The sequence below is a fragment of the Pelodiscus sinensis genome, chromosome 2, assembly GCF_049634645.1.
Source record: "Pelodiscus sinensis isolate JC-2024 chromosome 2, ASM4963464v1, whole genome shotgun sequence".
Lineage (NCBI taxonomy): Eukaryota > Metazoa > Chordata > Testudines > Trionychidae > Pelodiscus > Pelodiscus sinensis.
In genome coordinates, this window is record NC_134712.1 from 251,894,158 (window position 1) to 251,909,399 (window position 15,242).

General features: G+C 58.4%; 1 protein-coding gene across 1 annotated transcript; it reads left to right on the top strand.

Moving 5' to 3' along the window:
• Positions 1-846: 846 nt before the first annotated feature.
• On the top strand, positions 847-15,195 carry LOC102460142 (uncharacterized). The gene is made up of 8 exons (XM_075919768.1): positions 847-977; positions 3,270-3,671; positions 6,525-6,651; positions 8,800-8,913; positions 9,351-9,458; positions 10,135-10,248; positions 10,753-10,860; positions 13,745-15,195. The coding sequence occupies exons 1-8, from the start codon at positions 954-956 to the stop codon at positions 14,668-14,670; spliced, it is 1,923 nt and encodes a 640-aa protein (XP_075775883.1). The 5' UTR covers positions 847-953; the 3' UTR covers positions 14,671-15,195.
• Positions 15,196-15,242: the final 47 nt, after the last annotated feature.

Genomic DNA, 15,242 nt, shown 5'->3' on the forward strand with positions numbered 1-15,242 from the left:
GCAAGATCAGACTAACAGGGCTGCATCTCTATTACTATTCTGACCTGGGAAAGACATTGTTCTGGTCAGAAGAAGACCTTTGCCTTTGGGAAGGGTGTGACAGGAGACAGAATAATCCGCCCTTGAATATTTGTGAACCAAGTGCTACACACAATCAGTAACATAAAAATGCACGAGCCAGGGGGCAAGTTGCCCCCTTTGCAACTTCGGGGACCCTGTGCTCCCACTGACCAGCAGCCTCCCTGGTGGGGAAGTAAAATACCCCCGCCCCTCCGCCAGGTAATTCCCGTCCCCTCCCTCTACCCTCTCCCCACCTCGCTCTACCCTCTCCCCCCCCACCGCCAGGCAATTCCCGCCCCCTCGCTCTATCCTCCCCCCTCCCCGGCGAGGCAATTCCTGCCCCCTCGCTCTATCCTCCTCCCTCCCCGGCGAGGCAATTCCCGCCCCCTCGCTCTACCCTCTCCCCCCCCCGGCCAGGCAATTCCCGCCCCCTCGCTCTATCCTCCCCCCCCCCCTCGGCCAGGCAATTCCCCCCCCCCCGGCCAGGCAATTCCCGCCCCCTCGCTCTATCCTCCCCCCCCCGCCAGGCAATTCCCGCCCCCTCGCTCTATCCTCCCCCCCCCCCCGGCCAGGCAATTCCCGCCCCCTCGCTCTACCCTCTCCCCCCCCCGGCCAGGCAATTCCCGCCCCCTCGCTCTATCCTCCCCCCCCCCCGCCAGGCAATTCCCGCCCCCTCGCTCTATCCTCCCCCGGCCAGGCAATTCCCGCCCCCTCGCTCTATCCTCCCCCCCCCCGCCAGGCAATTCCCGCCCCCTCGCTCTATCCTCCCCTCCCCCGCCAGGCAATTCCCGCCCCCTCGCTCTATCCTCTCCCCCCCCCCCAGGCAATTCCCGCCCCCTCCCCGGTGGAGGGCGGCGCATGCGCGGTGCGCCGAGCGGGCGGTGTGCGGGGCCATGGCCGAGCGGGGCGCCGCCCAGGTAGGGCCCCGAGCGGGGAGGGGCGCGGAGCTGCGGGGGCTGAGCCCGGCCCGCGGGCCGCGTTCCCTGCAGCCGGGTCCGATCGGCGGTCGGACCCAGCCCGGCTCCGTGCAGCGCCGAGCACGGGGCGCTCCCAGCAACCCCCCCCCCCAGCGCGGGTCCTGGGGGCCCAAAGGGGGGGCACGTCCCAGGGCCACCCACACCCGCCGGGGGGGGCGGTCCCGGTGCATTCGCTCTGCAGCCGGGTGCCCCCCCCATGGCCCATCCAGCCCGAGTCCCCCCGGACGCCCTGAGTGCGGAGAGGAGACATCCGGCAGGGGCACCCGCCCGCACTAGCGGCACCCGCGGGGCCCGGGCTCGCCCGGCTTCTTCGCTTCATCTCAACGTGTCGGGCCCCCTGCTTGGTGGTGGTCGTGCAGGTGACCCCAGCCTTCCCCTGCTTCTGCCAGTGTCGCCTCAAAAGTACCAAAGTGCTTTTAAGCACATCCCTCCAGCGCTGATCTGCCCACCCTGAGACCTCGCCCGGTCCTCAGCTGCGTGTAGAATATCTGTCCAGGCAAGTGTGTGGCAGGCGTCCTGACCACTTGACCAGCCTGTTGTAGCTACCTGTGCTCGATTATTGCCTCGATGCAAGTGTGGCCAAGTAGCCACACTCAACCGGCCAAACAGCCATACTGTTCAAGCCAACTAGCCACGCTTAACTGGCCAAACAGCCATACTGTTCAAGCCAACTAGTCACGCTTAACTGGCCAAACAGCCATACTGTTCAAGCCAACTAGCCACGCTTAACTGGCCAAACAGCCATACTGTTCAAGCCAACTAGTCACGCTTAACTGGCCAAACAGCCATACTGTTCAAGCCAACTAGCCACGCTTAACTGGCCAAACAGCCATACTGTTCAAGCCAACTAGTCACGCTTAACTGGCCAAACAGCCATACTGTTCAAGCCAACTAGCCACGCTTAACTGGCCAAACAGCCATACTGTTCAAGCCAACTAGTCACGCTTAACTGGCCAAACAGCCATACTGTTCAAGCCAACTAGCCACGCTTAATTGGCCAAACAGCCATACTGTTCAAGCCAACTAGCCACGCTTAACTGGCCAAACAGCCATACTGTTCAAGCCAACTAGCCACGCTTAACTGGCCAAACAGCCATACTGTTCAAGCCAACTAGTCACGCTTAACTGGCCAAACAGCCATACTGTTCAAGCCAACTAGCCACACTTAACCGGCCAAACAGCCACACTGTCAAACCAACTAGCCACACTCAACCGGCCAAACAGCCATACTGTTCAAGCCAACTAGCCACACTTAACCGGCCAAACAGCCACACTGTCAAACCAACTAGCCACACTCAACAGGCCAAACAGCCGCTAGTCTGTTGGACACCATGGCTTTATAGCCTTAGCTGAGTGCCAGCTGGCTTTTAGCTTAAGTGTTAGATGCTCATGCACTGAGCTCCAGAAGTCACAGGTTCGGTTTTGCCTGTTCCGTGTTACACTAGCACTTCCTGTAGGGCAGCCTTGTGTGTCCCCATCCTGTTTAACTATGTCCCTGAGTACCAGTGGAGGAGGCGGTTAAGGGCTCCCTCCAGTGCAGAGGGAGAGGAATGTGTTGTGCGTTTCCATGAGGCAGTCCTCTTTGCTGAGACAAAGTTGGGTGGTTAGCGGAAATACGCTGTGGCTGTGTCTAGACTGGCCAGTTTTTCCGGAAAATCAGCCGCTTTTACGGAAAAACTTGCCAGCTGTCTCCACTGGCCACTTGAATTTCTGCAAAAGCACTGACTGCCTACTGTAAGAAATCAGTGCTTCTTGCGGAAATACTATGCTGCTCCTGTTTGGGCAAAAGTCCCTTTTGCGCAAAACTTTTGCGCAAAAGGGCCGGTGTAGACAGCTCAGATTTGCTTTCCACAAAAAAGCCCCGATTGTGAAAATGGCGATCGGGGCTTTTTTGCGGAAAAGCGCATCTAGTTTGGCCATGGACTCTTTTCTACAAAAAGTGCTTTTGCGGAAAAGCGTCTGTGCCAATCTAGACGCTCTGTTCCGAAAATGCTTTTAACGGAAAACTTTTCCGTTAAAAGCATTTCCGGAAAATCATGCCAGTCTAGACGTAGCCTGTGTGCATGGCAGATTCAGAGGAGTCAGATCTCTTGACCTCTCCTTGCTTTTCGGGGCTTGCTCTCTGGGGCAGCTTACACTTGCTCAGCCTCAGTCCCTTTTGAGGGGCATTTTGTGTGTGGAATTGTTAACAAATCCCCCAGCTCCACTTCTGTTTCTGTCCTTGCAAAACAGACTCCAGAATGGGACCTGGAGCCAATGCACCCGCTGCCTTTGCAATCCCGCTCTGACCCCAGACAGACTTGTGAGAGAGAAATCCAGCTGCAAATGAGAGAGATTTCAACATGGCCTGGAATAGCCACAATTCCAGCTATGGACAGGACGATGGATTCTCATCCCATGCGGTGGCTGACTCTGGAGAGGAGAGTGGGAACAGTGGAGAAGAAATTAGTGGATTGTGAGAAAACAGTGGTGCAATTTGAAAGCCAGCTGGAGAGCAAGTGGGCCATGCTGGAGACACTGATCCAGGAACATGAGCTGCTGCAGCGACGGCTGGAGAACATGGAGAACCTGCTGAAGAACAGGAACTTCTGGATCCTGAGGCTTCCGCCAGGCACTAAGGGGGAAATCCCGAAGGTACTAATATCCCAGCTGGTGCCAGGGGCAGAACTAAATGATGTGCAGAGATTTGCAAGAGTTAGGTTCCTACCTTCCTATTTGGGCAATGAATAAGTAGCCTGATTTTCCAAAGTGGTGTGCACCCAGCTGCTCCCATTGGGCATAGCAGTCTGTGCTCAAAACTCTGGAAAATCAGGGTGTTTATTCATTGGCCTTTTTGACCTGAGCAGGTAGTCAAAGCCCAGGCCCTGCAGCAGTTCCCCTTGAAAGGTGGGGATTGTTGATGGTGTCTGTCAGTCTGGGCTTTTTTTTTTTTGTTTGCAGCCTTGTTTATTTTCAAGGAAGGTCTGTGAAGGCAGGAGGCAGAAGGGCAGTTTCTTAGCTAACAGCCTCCAACCAGCACCAGACCCAAAAATACTGTCTAGCTTTTCCCAGGGTCTGACACCAAAATGCCCCAGGCTGCTGCTTAGCTTTGTCTTCCTCAGTCCTCTCCATCCAAGGTGAATTGATTTAAATCAAGGCCATTTAAATTATTGATTTAAATTACCAAAAAAAACCAAACATTGATTTAAATCAAGTTACCAAGAAAACTATGGCTGACTGTGCTCCGAGCGCACTTAATTGTAGAGTAAACCCCACTGAACTCACTGATACTTCTGATTTTTAAGAAAACAGCATAGAATGGGGTTCCTTTGGAAAAGCTGAGTTCTGCTGAAGTAAAACAAGGAAATGGACTTATGGCATCGCCATTATGGTCTGTGGTCATGGTGTGCCAAAAAAAGAGGTATGAATTATGTCATATAAAATAAGAAAATGACACTTGGTGGCAACTGGCAGGTGTAGCTTTCTCTTACTGCAGCTTTGGGTGATCAATTCTAAACCTAGTTAACTAACTAAACAAGGCTAAGGATTAGCTAAGCTAAACCTTTTCTGCTAGCAGCATCCCACACAGCAAACAACTTGGGGATTTACTTGTCAAATCACACTAAAAGACAGGGAGTCTTGAAGAGTGATGCACTGCAAAATGAATTATTTAAGCTATTAACCAGGTGATTCACTCTGCCATGTCCACATCTTCATCTACATCATTTTCTCCCTTTATCCCTTTCATTCTTGCAACTAGTCCCTGCTTCCACTTGATGTGTTTTCCTTTTTTTAAACCCATGGGAATGAATTTCTTCAAAATATTCCTAGATAGGGTCTGTCTTACTGGTAGAAGCCAGGACAGTTTTTCTGTGGCAAAAGTGTGGGGCAGTATAGGAAGTTGTGCGCCATATCAGAGCACTGTGTTCAGATGTCTGTGGAGTCACAAGGACGGCCTAAGGGGCAGAGCACTGAGCTGGGACTCCAGAGACCTGGGCTCAGTCCCTGGCTGCTTCTGTGTCCTGGGGCAAGTCACTTAGCCTGCGTGTCTCAGTTCCCCATCTGTACAATGGGTATAACAGCACTGCTTTTCCTCTCTGGGCTATTGTGAGGATACATGCATCAAACTGGGGGGCATACAGGTGATAGTAGGCACAATAGATGTACTTTCATTAAGTCTGAGAGTTGGTCAGTATTTGCACCTTCTGAGAACAAATTCTATAGGGAAAATCTGAACAGAGCTGCTCCATAGGGACCTCCTGGCTCAGTGAATCACTGAGTACAGCATTGGAAGCTGACTGCATTATTTATGCAATTCCGCTAGATAGTAATTTAACCATAAATTCCCTTATTAAACCCAAAGGCTGAGTGGTATCTATGCAGTTGCTCCACACATGCCTAAAATGCTAAGCAATGAACAGTTCCTATGTGGATACAGTAATGTGTACTCGGCGGCATTTCACCAGAGTGGTCACAACCTAGCCTAAGGGTGCTCAAACCCATGCTGGCTGGTTCCATCTGGGCCGGCACTGTTGAGCTCAGCTCACCCTTTATACTCTAACAAACAGGCAATGTCTTAACCAGTTACTAACTTTAGCTAAGAACCAGTTTGGGGCATCTTTCTGGACATGGGCTAGAACAAGATTTGGCAGCGGGTCGTCTGTCTTTCTCATTGTCTTCAATTTATGAATCTTAACGCTTCCCCCCTGCACTGGCCTTTTCTCTGCTTCCGCATGCCCCTGTTGTGAGAGATACAGGTGTGTTGAAGGTTAGTGTACATTTATGACAGGACAAAACAACTTCTCTGTCTGTGTGAGAACACACGTAACCATTGCTCATCATCCCCTTTTCTAAAAATCTCTTCTTCATCTTATTAGCTGCCTTCCACAGTCAGCATCCTCCCCAAAATCAGACTTGCCTACATACCATCCTCCCTCTCGCTTCTGACCCTGTTATTTCCAAAGCCTGTTCATAGCCACTAAAACCCCTTTCTTTGCTTAAATTACAAAGCACATTTTCTGTGGCCAGGCTAATCTAACCCTTTCCAGATCTACCTCATCCTGCAACCAGATTGTTCCTGCCCACTGCCACACGCACAACAGCCTCCGCAAGACCATATTCCCAGTCCCTGAAACCTGCCAAGAGCCTTACATGGCTCGGGTGTGAAAGCTGCAGACATGGGGACCCCATTAACAGCGTGGCTCCATTTGAGCTCTGGGTCATTGGAGGGCAGAAGCTGCATGAATGAGAAGAGAAAACAGTCCCTGTCTTACTCCTACACCTGACCAAATTCAGATTTTCCTTTCCTTCTCTGCCAGGGCGGGAGTGGGGGCAGCACAGCCTAGCGCAGCTCTGGCTGTGATGTCTGACCTGTTCTCATGTGCCAGCCATTTCTAGTAATGTGCCCGGTAATAACCAGGCACTGCTGACCCTCCCCATCTCTCCCAAGTCATGTGACAGGTGGGATTGGCTCAGGAGGCTCTGAGTGTGCAACACTTGTGATTCCAGGTGCCAGTGACGTTCGATGATGTCTCCGTCTACTTCAACGAGCAGGAGTGGGGGTGCTTGGAGGAGTGGCAGAAGGAGCTGTACAAGAACGTGATGAAGGGGAATTATGAGGCCCTGATCTCCCTGGGTAATGCTTTTTTCTTCGCTCCCCTCTCAGAAGTTGCCAGGCCTCTGAAGACAGAGTTGGCTCTGGCTCATGTTTATTCCCCAGTCTCTTTGTGTGTGGCGGCTCAGTAGGGTAAACCCTTGCAGGATGGGTTTTTGCTCGATGGTGTGTCTTAAAAAGCAATTGAAACGTGTTGTTCCGAATTCCACCTCCGGAGCTTTCGACGTGTGGGTGTATTGAGCTGTGCTGCTCCTGCACATGCACAGAGACTCTGGCTCTGTTGCGATAATGGATGATCTCTTGGCTGGAGACTGAAGCTGTCTCTGAGCTATTGGAAACTCCCGGTCCCAAGTGAACATAGAGACATGGTGTAGCTGGCAGCTCTGCACGTCTCGCCGGTTGAGCTGTGTGCTTGGCCCCGACTCACTCCTCAGCCCTAGGGACTCTTCTAACTGAGGAGGTGGTTTCTGTGGTGGGGAGACGCTGAGTTGCACTGCACAGGTACTTCCAGCCAGCCGCCACAGGGGAATTGTGTTCCCCACTGTCCGAGCTGGATTCAAATCAGGCGCTTGGGAGAGAGATTCCATGGCCTGTCACTGATTGTATGGGCCGTCCAGTGCCACCTCTTAGATACTGGACCGGATTCACCACTGGTGTGTGGGTACCTGTGACAGAGTGGATTAGGTCCAGAGGCCCCATACAGGAAGCTTTGCAGCTGTGCCTCAGCCCGCCCCAGAAAATAGAAGAGGGGATATTCCCCAGGTGGCCTAGAGTGGGTACTAGGGAAGCAGCCAATCAGAAGGGCTGCAGGAGTGGCCAATCAGGAGCCAGAAGGCCATATAAAAGGGAGCAGCAGAGGAAGAGCAGTGAGTGCTGTCTGGAACTGGAAGAGGAAGTGCTGGGTGCCTGGCTGGCTGGAAGAGTAACAGGACCATGGACAGCTCAGGGACAGACGTCTGTTGGCAGTGGCTGGGGACCAGAGGTGCTTCTGGCTGGCTGCAGGGGCTGGAATGGCTAAGGCAGGTAGGTGCTGGCGGGGGTGGGGAAAGCCAGGGAATAGCCACTAGTGGCCGAGAGAAATGCCCGTATTAGAGGAATGTGGCACGTGGCTGAAGGTCCCTAGGCAGCCCTTGGTCTCCCTCCCTGCGACCACCCAACATCCACTAGAGAACTGGCTGTGCCCTGAGAGAAGGGAGTGTAGAGGTCCAGGGGGGGGTTGCAAGATAAGGGTGCCCCCAGTACAGTGCCCCTCCCCTTTGCCTCACTGGGTTTGGAGTTGCCAGCTGCATCGAGACCAATGCACAGAGTCACAGATCCACGGGATCTGGGCCATGCCCCAGCCTTTAATTGGCCCCTTGGAAGGACCCCAGCCGTTCGCCAGGCCCTTCCCCAGTGGTGGAGTCACACGGCATCAGACTGAGTCTCCAGCTCTCCTGTGCCTCCCTGGCAGCCCTGCCCAGCAGATCCAGCTGAGAGAGACCCCTGCTCAGAGTCCGTTAACCCCCCAGGAGCAGGTCACAGGCAAGCGCCAGCAGGGCCCCAGGTGCCACAGTTGGGTTTGTTAGGCTGCAGGATCCAGCCTGGGCTAGCGCAGAGACACGGGTTACGAGAGTTCAGATCGGCCAGCGCTGGCTGCTGGACCAAGGCCCCTCGCTGCTCTTGCCCAGGTGAGAGCCCGGTCCGAGAGCCCATGGCTCTTCCATCTGCTCCGCGACGCCGGGCGGAGTTCCCATGCTGAGCTGCTGGAGCGTCCCGCTGGTCCGTGCTTTGCTTCCCACGATCGTTCGGGGTCCTACAGCGACATGATGGGTTCCATGCAGTTCTGCAGCCTCTGCAGTCAGCTCCGGCAGCGGAGAGTGGCCAGGCTTGAATTCCCTGGTGCGGTTCTGCAGGGCAGACAGCACCCAGAGGGACACTTCCACCCCTCTGGGGGTGGCTCCATGCTCAGCTTTTCGGGGCCGAACAAGTAGGCAAGTGGATTGATACTCTCTGTGCCTGGGGCAGCCACTTCCCCCTGCGTCAGACTTGGATCAGGCCTGCGCCGGTGCAAGTTGTCCCTGTAACAGTGCGGCCTCTCTTCCCCTTGCCGTTGGGGGCTGGGTGTGTAAAACCATTGCTCGGGAATCTCCTGTTGGAAGGAGACACCGGGGCGTCTCTCTCCATCCACAGACTACGCCCTTGCCAAACCCGACTTGCTGTCCCGGATGGAGCGAGGGGAGGAGCCGTGTGTCGGGGATCGGGGGCGGTCAGAGGCGAGCGAGAGCCCTGCAGTCCCTGGCCCAGGTACGTAGAAATGAGTCCGAAATGAGCCCCGAGGCCCTGGCTGCAGCTGCAGTTCCAGTTGCCCAGTTCCCTGCAGATGGGACCTGGAGAATGTGGCACAAGGGAGAAATGAAATGGATCTGTCCCATGAAACCCTCCCCAGCTCTGTCCCAGTGAGCGGGGCAGACACCCGTGAATGCGCGGGCTCGGGAAGAGTTACTGTCCAGTCTCATCTAAGCCAATACCGCGGATGGTGGGGCAGCCAGCCCCTCCCACCCTCACAGTCACCATGGCTGCAGGTCCAGCTCGAAAGGCCACGTCCCCTTAATCCCCTTGGCTGGGATTTGCAAAGCAGGCTAGTGACTTTGGGCCCCAGCTCCCCCACGGTCCATGGGAACTGGGAGCCCAACTCCCCTAGGCCCCTCTGAAATCGGAGCCCTTCTCCTTCCTGTGAACAGAACCCCCCATTTCTGCACCGGGCCTTGCATCGTGGATTAACCAGGAGGAGGCGGATCCGGGCTGCGGGGGTCCGGGGGAGAGTGAAATCCGCGCGCGCCCCTGCTCCGGTGAGTAATGAATTTTGCAGACATTCGCTCTCGTTTGCATTGCTGCACCTGCCTTCCAGTGGCAACCCCCCCGGCTCCTCTGTGCCCACGTGGGGCTGGCCAGGGGCGTGGGTGAGGAGCAGCCCTGTGCTCTGGAGCTGGGCTCGGGGCCTGCCCTGTTACCTCGCTCCCTTGGCTCCGGCGTGGGAGCCTGGCCATTAGCGCTCACTCTGTTCATTTAGCCCAGCAGGGCGGGCCGTCCCTTCGTGTTCTAGCTGCTCGGCAAATCCCCTCCCTTGGGGCCTCGGGAACTGCTCTGTGGGTGAGGAGGGGTCCCATAGGCGACTAGCGGGGAGGGACACAAAGGGCGCATCAGCCAAAGGGGGTCATGTGAGCTCCCCATCTCCATAGGACTCCACTCCGTGCATCCTAGCCCTGGTGTGGCCGGAAGCAGGGTGAGCGCGGCAGCCGGGCAGCGTGGCCAGAAGAGAGACTGGCCCTGCTGGCTGCTGGTCCCTTGCCCCGCCATCCCATTGTGCTTGGGGGGGCACATGACTTCCTGTCCCCAGCCACCCCCACGTGTCGCCCCTGAGGGGTCCTGTGTGCAGGGGGTCAGGGCGGAGATGGGTTTCCGGCTCATTACAGGGTCTGGCTGAGAGCGGGGATACCCCGGGGTAACCCTCTTTGCCCTGAACAGAGTTTCAGACGGTCCCGCCCGATCCCGTATCCTGGAGCAGACGAGAGGGAGAGCCCTGTGGGCGGGATCGGCCCGTCTCTGGGGGAAGCAGAACCCCGGCAGGCCCCAGCCCTGGTGAGTTGCAGCCGAGACCACAGGGTGAGGGGGCGAATGGGGAATCCAACTTCTGTTCATCTGCTCTTGTGTATCTCAGGCTGCAAGCCAGCTGGTCCCGCCCCCTGCCCCTGCCCCCCAGTCCCATCCTGGGGCCTCGCCTCACTCTCTTCGGATAATCTCACCGCTGCCCTTAGCCCCTCGTTTGCTGCCTCCCCCCATCCCTGCGGACACCGTTGTGTCCATTCCAAAGCCAGGGCTGCCTGTAGCCCCTACCCCGGGGGCTCAGCGGGAGTAGAAGCCGAACGGGCGCGGGACCCCCCCCCGGGGTGGCAGGGACCCCTGGGGCCCGGCGTGCAGTCCCTGCTCTCGGCAGCAACCCCGGCACAGAGCCGTTCACAAACTTCTCCCGCTCCCGTTTGAAACCGGTCCGGCTTCTTGCCTCCTGTTGGGGCCCATCCCAGGCCATCTGCCCCCTGAGGGGTGGAGCCTCCTGCTAATTCTCAGCCTCTCTCCTGTGACCAGAGACTCCTGCGCCTGACCTCTCCCCCTGGATTACACCGGAGCAGCAGCCGTGTGCGGGGCCTTGGCCGGCTTTGCAGGACAGGGAGCTCCCTAGAGAGCCCAGCCCAGGTGCGTATTGGAGACAACCAGGGAGGGACTAAAGGAGCTGGTCAGATGCAGCTGCCAGCACCTTGCTCCTGCCAAAAGGCCTTCCCTCCCCCTCCGGCACAGCCCCTCTGCTGCAGGGAGCCAGGGGTGGCCCAGGCCTGTCCACTGCAGCACTACCCCCCGGGGAATTCCCAGCAGGCTCCACAAGGCTGCTGCGCACACCCAGCGTAGCTCAACGCCACTGAACCACTGGTGATACCAAGGCCCGGGTCTGACCCAGCCCCTCGGACAGTGCGCGGGGAAGCTTCCCACCTGCCTCCCGTGGGATCTGTCGATTCCGAAGCGAGGCTGAGCCCACCCAGGCAAACCTGCCCCGGGGTGAGTCCTGGCTCGCTCCCATGGCCAGCGTCCTGGGCCTTGGCTCCCGCGCAGGAGCCCGCATGGCAGATGTTCCCCTCCCCGCAGGGGGCGTGAGCAACGGCGGCTTTGCCCTGCCCCGGCAGGGGACGAGATCACTCTGCACCTCGTGGGGAGCCGTGTGCTGAGGGGAGTGAGCGCCCTGGGTGATGTCCAGGTGTGTTTGGAAGGTGCCAGGTCGCGCCAGCTGGCCTGGGGCAGCGCTCAGCTTGGTCATCTGGCTCCCGTGCCCCTTGGCCCAGACAGCCTTGTGCAGGGGGCTCAGCCAAGGTGCCCAGCGCTCCAGCTGTCCCCACTCGGCCCTGAGAGCAGCGAGCAGCTGCCCCCCAGCAGGGTGTCTGCGGCAGGGAGATGCCTGGACAGTGCCCATCTCCGTCCCCAGAGCAGGCCCCACATGTAGTGACAATGCCAGCGTCCCCCCAAGCCCCTGTTCTGGGGTGGATGGGCCGCTCCTAACCACAGAGACTCCAGTGGGGTCTGGCCGCTGGCTCCTGCCTGCAGGGAACCAAGCAGCCTGACCGGGCTCCAGCAGCGGCTGCTGGGAATGACGCTTGGCCGGTACTGACCTGGGGCCAGGTCACGGGTGTGAAGCTCCATCCTTGGGACCAGGCCTCCCCGCCCCCAGCCACCTGGCTGCTCCGCTGTCATTGGGGCACAAGGTCACACCCAGTGCGGAGCATCGGCACGCACCCGTGGTGCTGCGAGACCTGAGAGCGAAGATCTCCATTGCCCTGCACAGTCCCTTACCCCGTGCAAGGTGGGGCAGCTCCCTCCCGGCTCAGCCGGCGCCCTCGGGGCCAGGAGCCGTGCCTGCAGAGCAAGCAAGGCAGCGGGGACGCAGAGCTGAGCTGCCCTCCTGAGGGCAGGCTGTGTGTTCTGCAGTGGCGGGAGAGTGGCACATGTGGGCGCAGCAGCTGGGCTGGGTGGGAGAGAAGGGGAAGGACCTGGACCTGGGTTGGGTGGTTGAGGAGTTTGCTGGCCTGGCCCCGCCTGGGGACAGGTTCCAGCAGGCAGCACCCAGAGCTGATGACGAGCGGCCTACTCAGTTGTGATCCGCGTGCTGCTACCCCTGTCAGTGCCCTGTGGGCCCTTGGTCCAACAGGCATCACCGGCGAGCCGGGTTTGCAGCCTCAGGCCGCGTGCCCTGCCAGTGTTCAGCCTACGCTTTGCACCGAGGCGAGCGCTGCTGGGGCCAGCAGGAACACACATGCAGGCAGGGCCCTGGGTGTTAATTTGCTAGCGGGACAAGCCCTGCTGTGCGCGTTTGAGCCCGGCATTGTTCAGGGCAGCCTGCAACTTCGGACTCATGCCCAGGGGCTGTCCCAGAGGGGGGCTGCCCTGCCCCAGGGTTGGGGGAGTGCAGGCCCCCAGGGACTGAGGTACTAGTTGCTGCCCTGCGGGGGGGGAGGGGGCAGCTTTCACTTAAGCTCCCTGGCCAGATGCCCAAAACAGGGTGCCTCAGGCGCTCCCCTTGCCTGTAGCAGGAGCAGTGGGGTACTGTACGTGGGGCAGTTCCCCCTAGAGCCTCCGTGTGTGAGCAGCTGTCACCTGTCACCTCCAGTAACCAACAGGTGGGTATAAAACCATGTCATTTGCTCGGTAGCAGCTACTCGGTTAACAGGGCCTCCTGTCCCCACCCTCCTTGGCCCAGGCAGGGCCATTTCCAGTCCTGCTCTGCTGGCCCAGATGGAGCAAGGGGGGGCCAGATGTGATGCACGTGCAGGCAGAGGTGAGCTGGGGTGGGGGGTTGCAGCCGGTGTCACGAAGGACTTCGCACAGGGCCTGGACCACACAAGTTAGGGAGCTGGAGAGCTGGCTAGAAGAATTCTGACAGTGTAGCCTCTCGGAGAGATGACAGCTACAGCGGTGGGGAGCTAGCTAGGCCATGGGATAGCAGTGATGGCTTTTCAGGGAAGTTTGTACAAAACAAACTAGAAACCCCGGAGCTTGAGTTAGTTACCCCTCCCCTCCACTCCCCAGGGCTTGGCTTTCCTCTATGGAAACTCACAGTTAAGGTGGGCAAACAACCTTAACTGTGCCCCTCAGCAGCACCCGAAAAGAACCTCAGGAAGGTGGTGTGCCGGATCCATCCTGAACATGCGTTTGCATCTGTGCCGAGACGAGGCTCCATGACTCTTCATCGTCTCTGCATTGCAGCCTGTCTTGCTCGGTGCCCCATGACACCTGGATGCCTGGCTGGAGTGGGGCAGCATGAAGGGGTCTGTTCAGGGTGGGGATGACAGGCTGCCTTCGCCATGTTTGATGCCCCTGGAGTTCTAGGCTTCAACAAGAATCAGACACTGCAAACGGCCCTGCCTTTGTCTGGCAGGCTTGGCTCCTCCTCCACCTCCAGCCTTGCCAAACCGAGCTAGGTCGCATCTCATGAACCCTACCCAGGAGCGTCCCAGCAGATTTGCTCTTGGGGAAGCCGTTTCCGTTCCTGGCCCAAGGAACCGTGCGTGAGCTGAACGTCTGGATTCCCTTTCAGCACCCGGCAGGGCTGTGGTCAAAGCCGAGGGGGGGCAGGATGAGGAGAAGCCTGAAGGCCTGGTGCTGATGAGGCGGTTCCTGGGAAGAGCAGAGGAAGAGGCTTTCCTGAGGCCAAACCAGCTCGTGAGCCGGGAGAGGCCAGGCGTCTCTGAGGGGCTGGGCGCGCTGACCGAATGCGGGAGCATTTTCTGTGATTCCCAGGCAGCGGCTGTGCAGGGGGAAGCCCCTACCGAGCAGGGCTGGTGGCTATCTACGGAACATGGGGCAGGCTTGAAAACTGAGCAGCAACTTCTGCCCCAGAGAATCCCAACGGGAGACCCCTCCGGCTGCGCTGAACATGAGGGAAGCACCTACCCGCACCAGCTGTCCTGTGCGGGCCAGGGGGCGTACGCCTGCGCCCAGTGCCAGAGCAGCTTTCGGCAGCCGAGGAACCTCAGACACCAGCGAACCCACGCGGGGGAGAGCGCCGGGTCGTTCCCTTGTCCTGCCTGCGGGCAGAGCGTGGGCAGCCACCCGGAGCTCACGCGGCACCAGCGGCTGCACGGCAGAGAGCGCCGGTACAAGTGCCCCGAGTGCCCCAAGCGCTTCCTGCAGAAGCGGCACCTGGTGGCGCACGCGCGGCTGCACACGGGCGAGCGGCCCTTCCAGTGCCCGGCCTGCGCGAAGACCTTCAGCGAGAAGTCCAACCTCAACAAGCACTACCGCATCCACACGGGCGAGCGGCCCTACCACTGCGCCCAGTGCGGCAAGCGCTTCATCCAGAAACCCCATCTCCAGAAGCACCAGCGCGTCCACGGGGGGCCTGGCAGGGCTGCCTGCCCGGCTGCCGCTGCCCAGACCCCCCCTGCGGGGGAGGGACTCTATCCCTCCCTCCAGTGCCTGGCAAGCTTCTCTTGGAAGGCGGCCCTGGAGCAGCACCAGTGAACGCACACCCAGGAGAGGCCCTTCCAGTGCTCCAGGTGCCACGACGCTTTCAGGCACCGGCAGTGGCTGAACCACCATCAGAAGGGCCACTGTCCCGCCATGGGTTCACCCCCCGCAGGCCGGGGACCGAGACCAGCCCCCTTGGGGTAAAGACTCACAATGGGCAGTAGTTCAGGATTCTGGGCATGGGCAGGGAGCAATTTACAGGCTGTGTCCTCCAGCAATACCTTCCATGATGGGCCCACACACTACATACTAGCGTGCCAGATGGGTCCAAAGCGCTGCCCGGTCCGTAAAGAATCCTCGCAGCACATCTGCAAGACGGGCCAGGCTGACCTACCTACCTCAGCGGCGGAGAAAGTGACTTGGCAAAGACCACACCGTGAGTCAGTGGCAGAGCCATGAAGGCCAGCCAGTCATGAGCTGCTTTTTGTAATGTGGATTCATCCGAGGTGCGCCTTGAGCCTGGTAACTAACGTGTAATCATTGTAAATAGCATTATATTAAAAATCTTTACCCACCGGCTGCTGCCTTTGGAGAGCAGTTGTTTTTGTAACAGTGGGTGAGGGGCT

What these genes read in the sequence shown, in the direction of transcription:
- LOC102460142 (XM_075919768.1), top strand. Translation starts at nt 954, where the DNA reads ATGGCCGAGCGGGGCGCCGCCCAG. An exon ending in CTAAGGGGGAAATCCCGAAG is followed by an intron (nt 3,672 to 6,524) that starts GTACTAATATCC and finishes TTGTGATTCCAG; the next exon opens with GTGCCAGTGACGTTCGATGA. An exon ending in TGAGGCCCTGATCTCCCTGG is followed by an intron (nt 6,652 to 8,799) that starts GTAATGCTTTTT and finishes CTCCATCCACAG; the next exon opens with ACTACGCCCTTGCCAAACCC.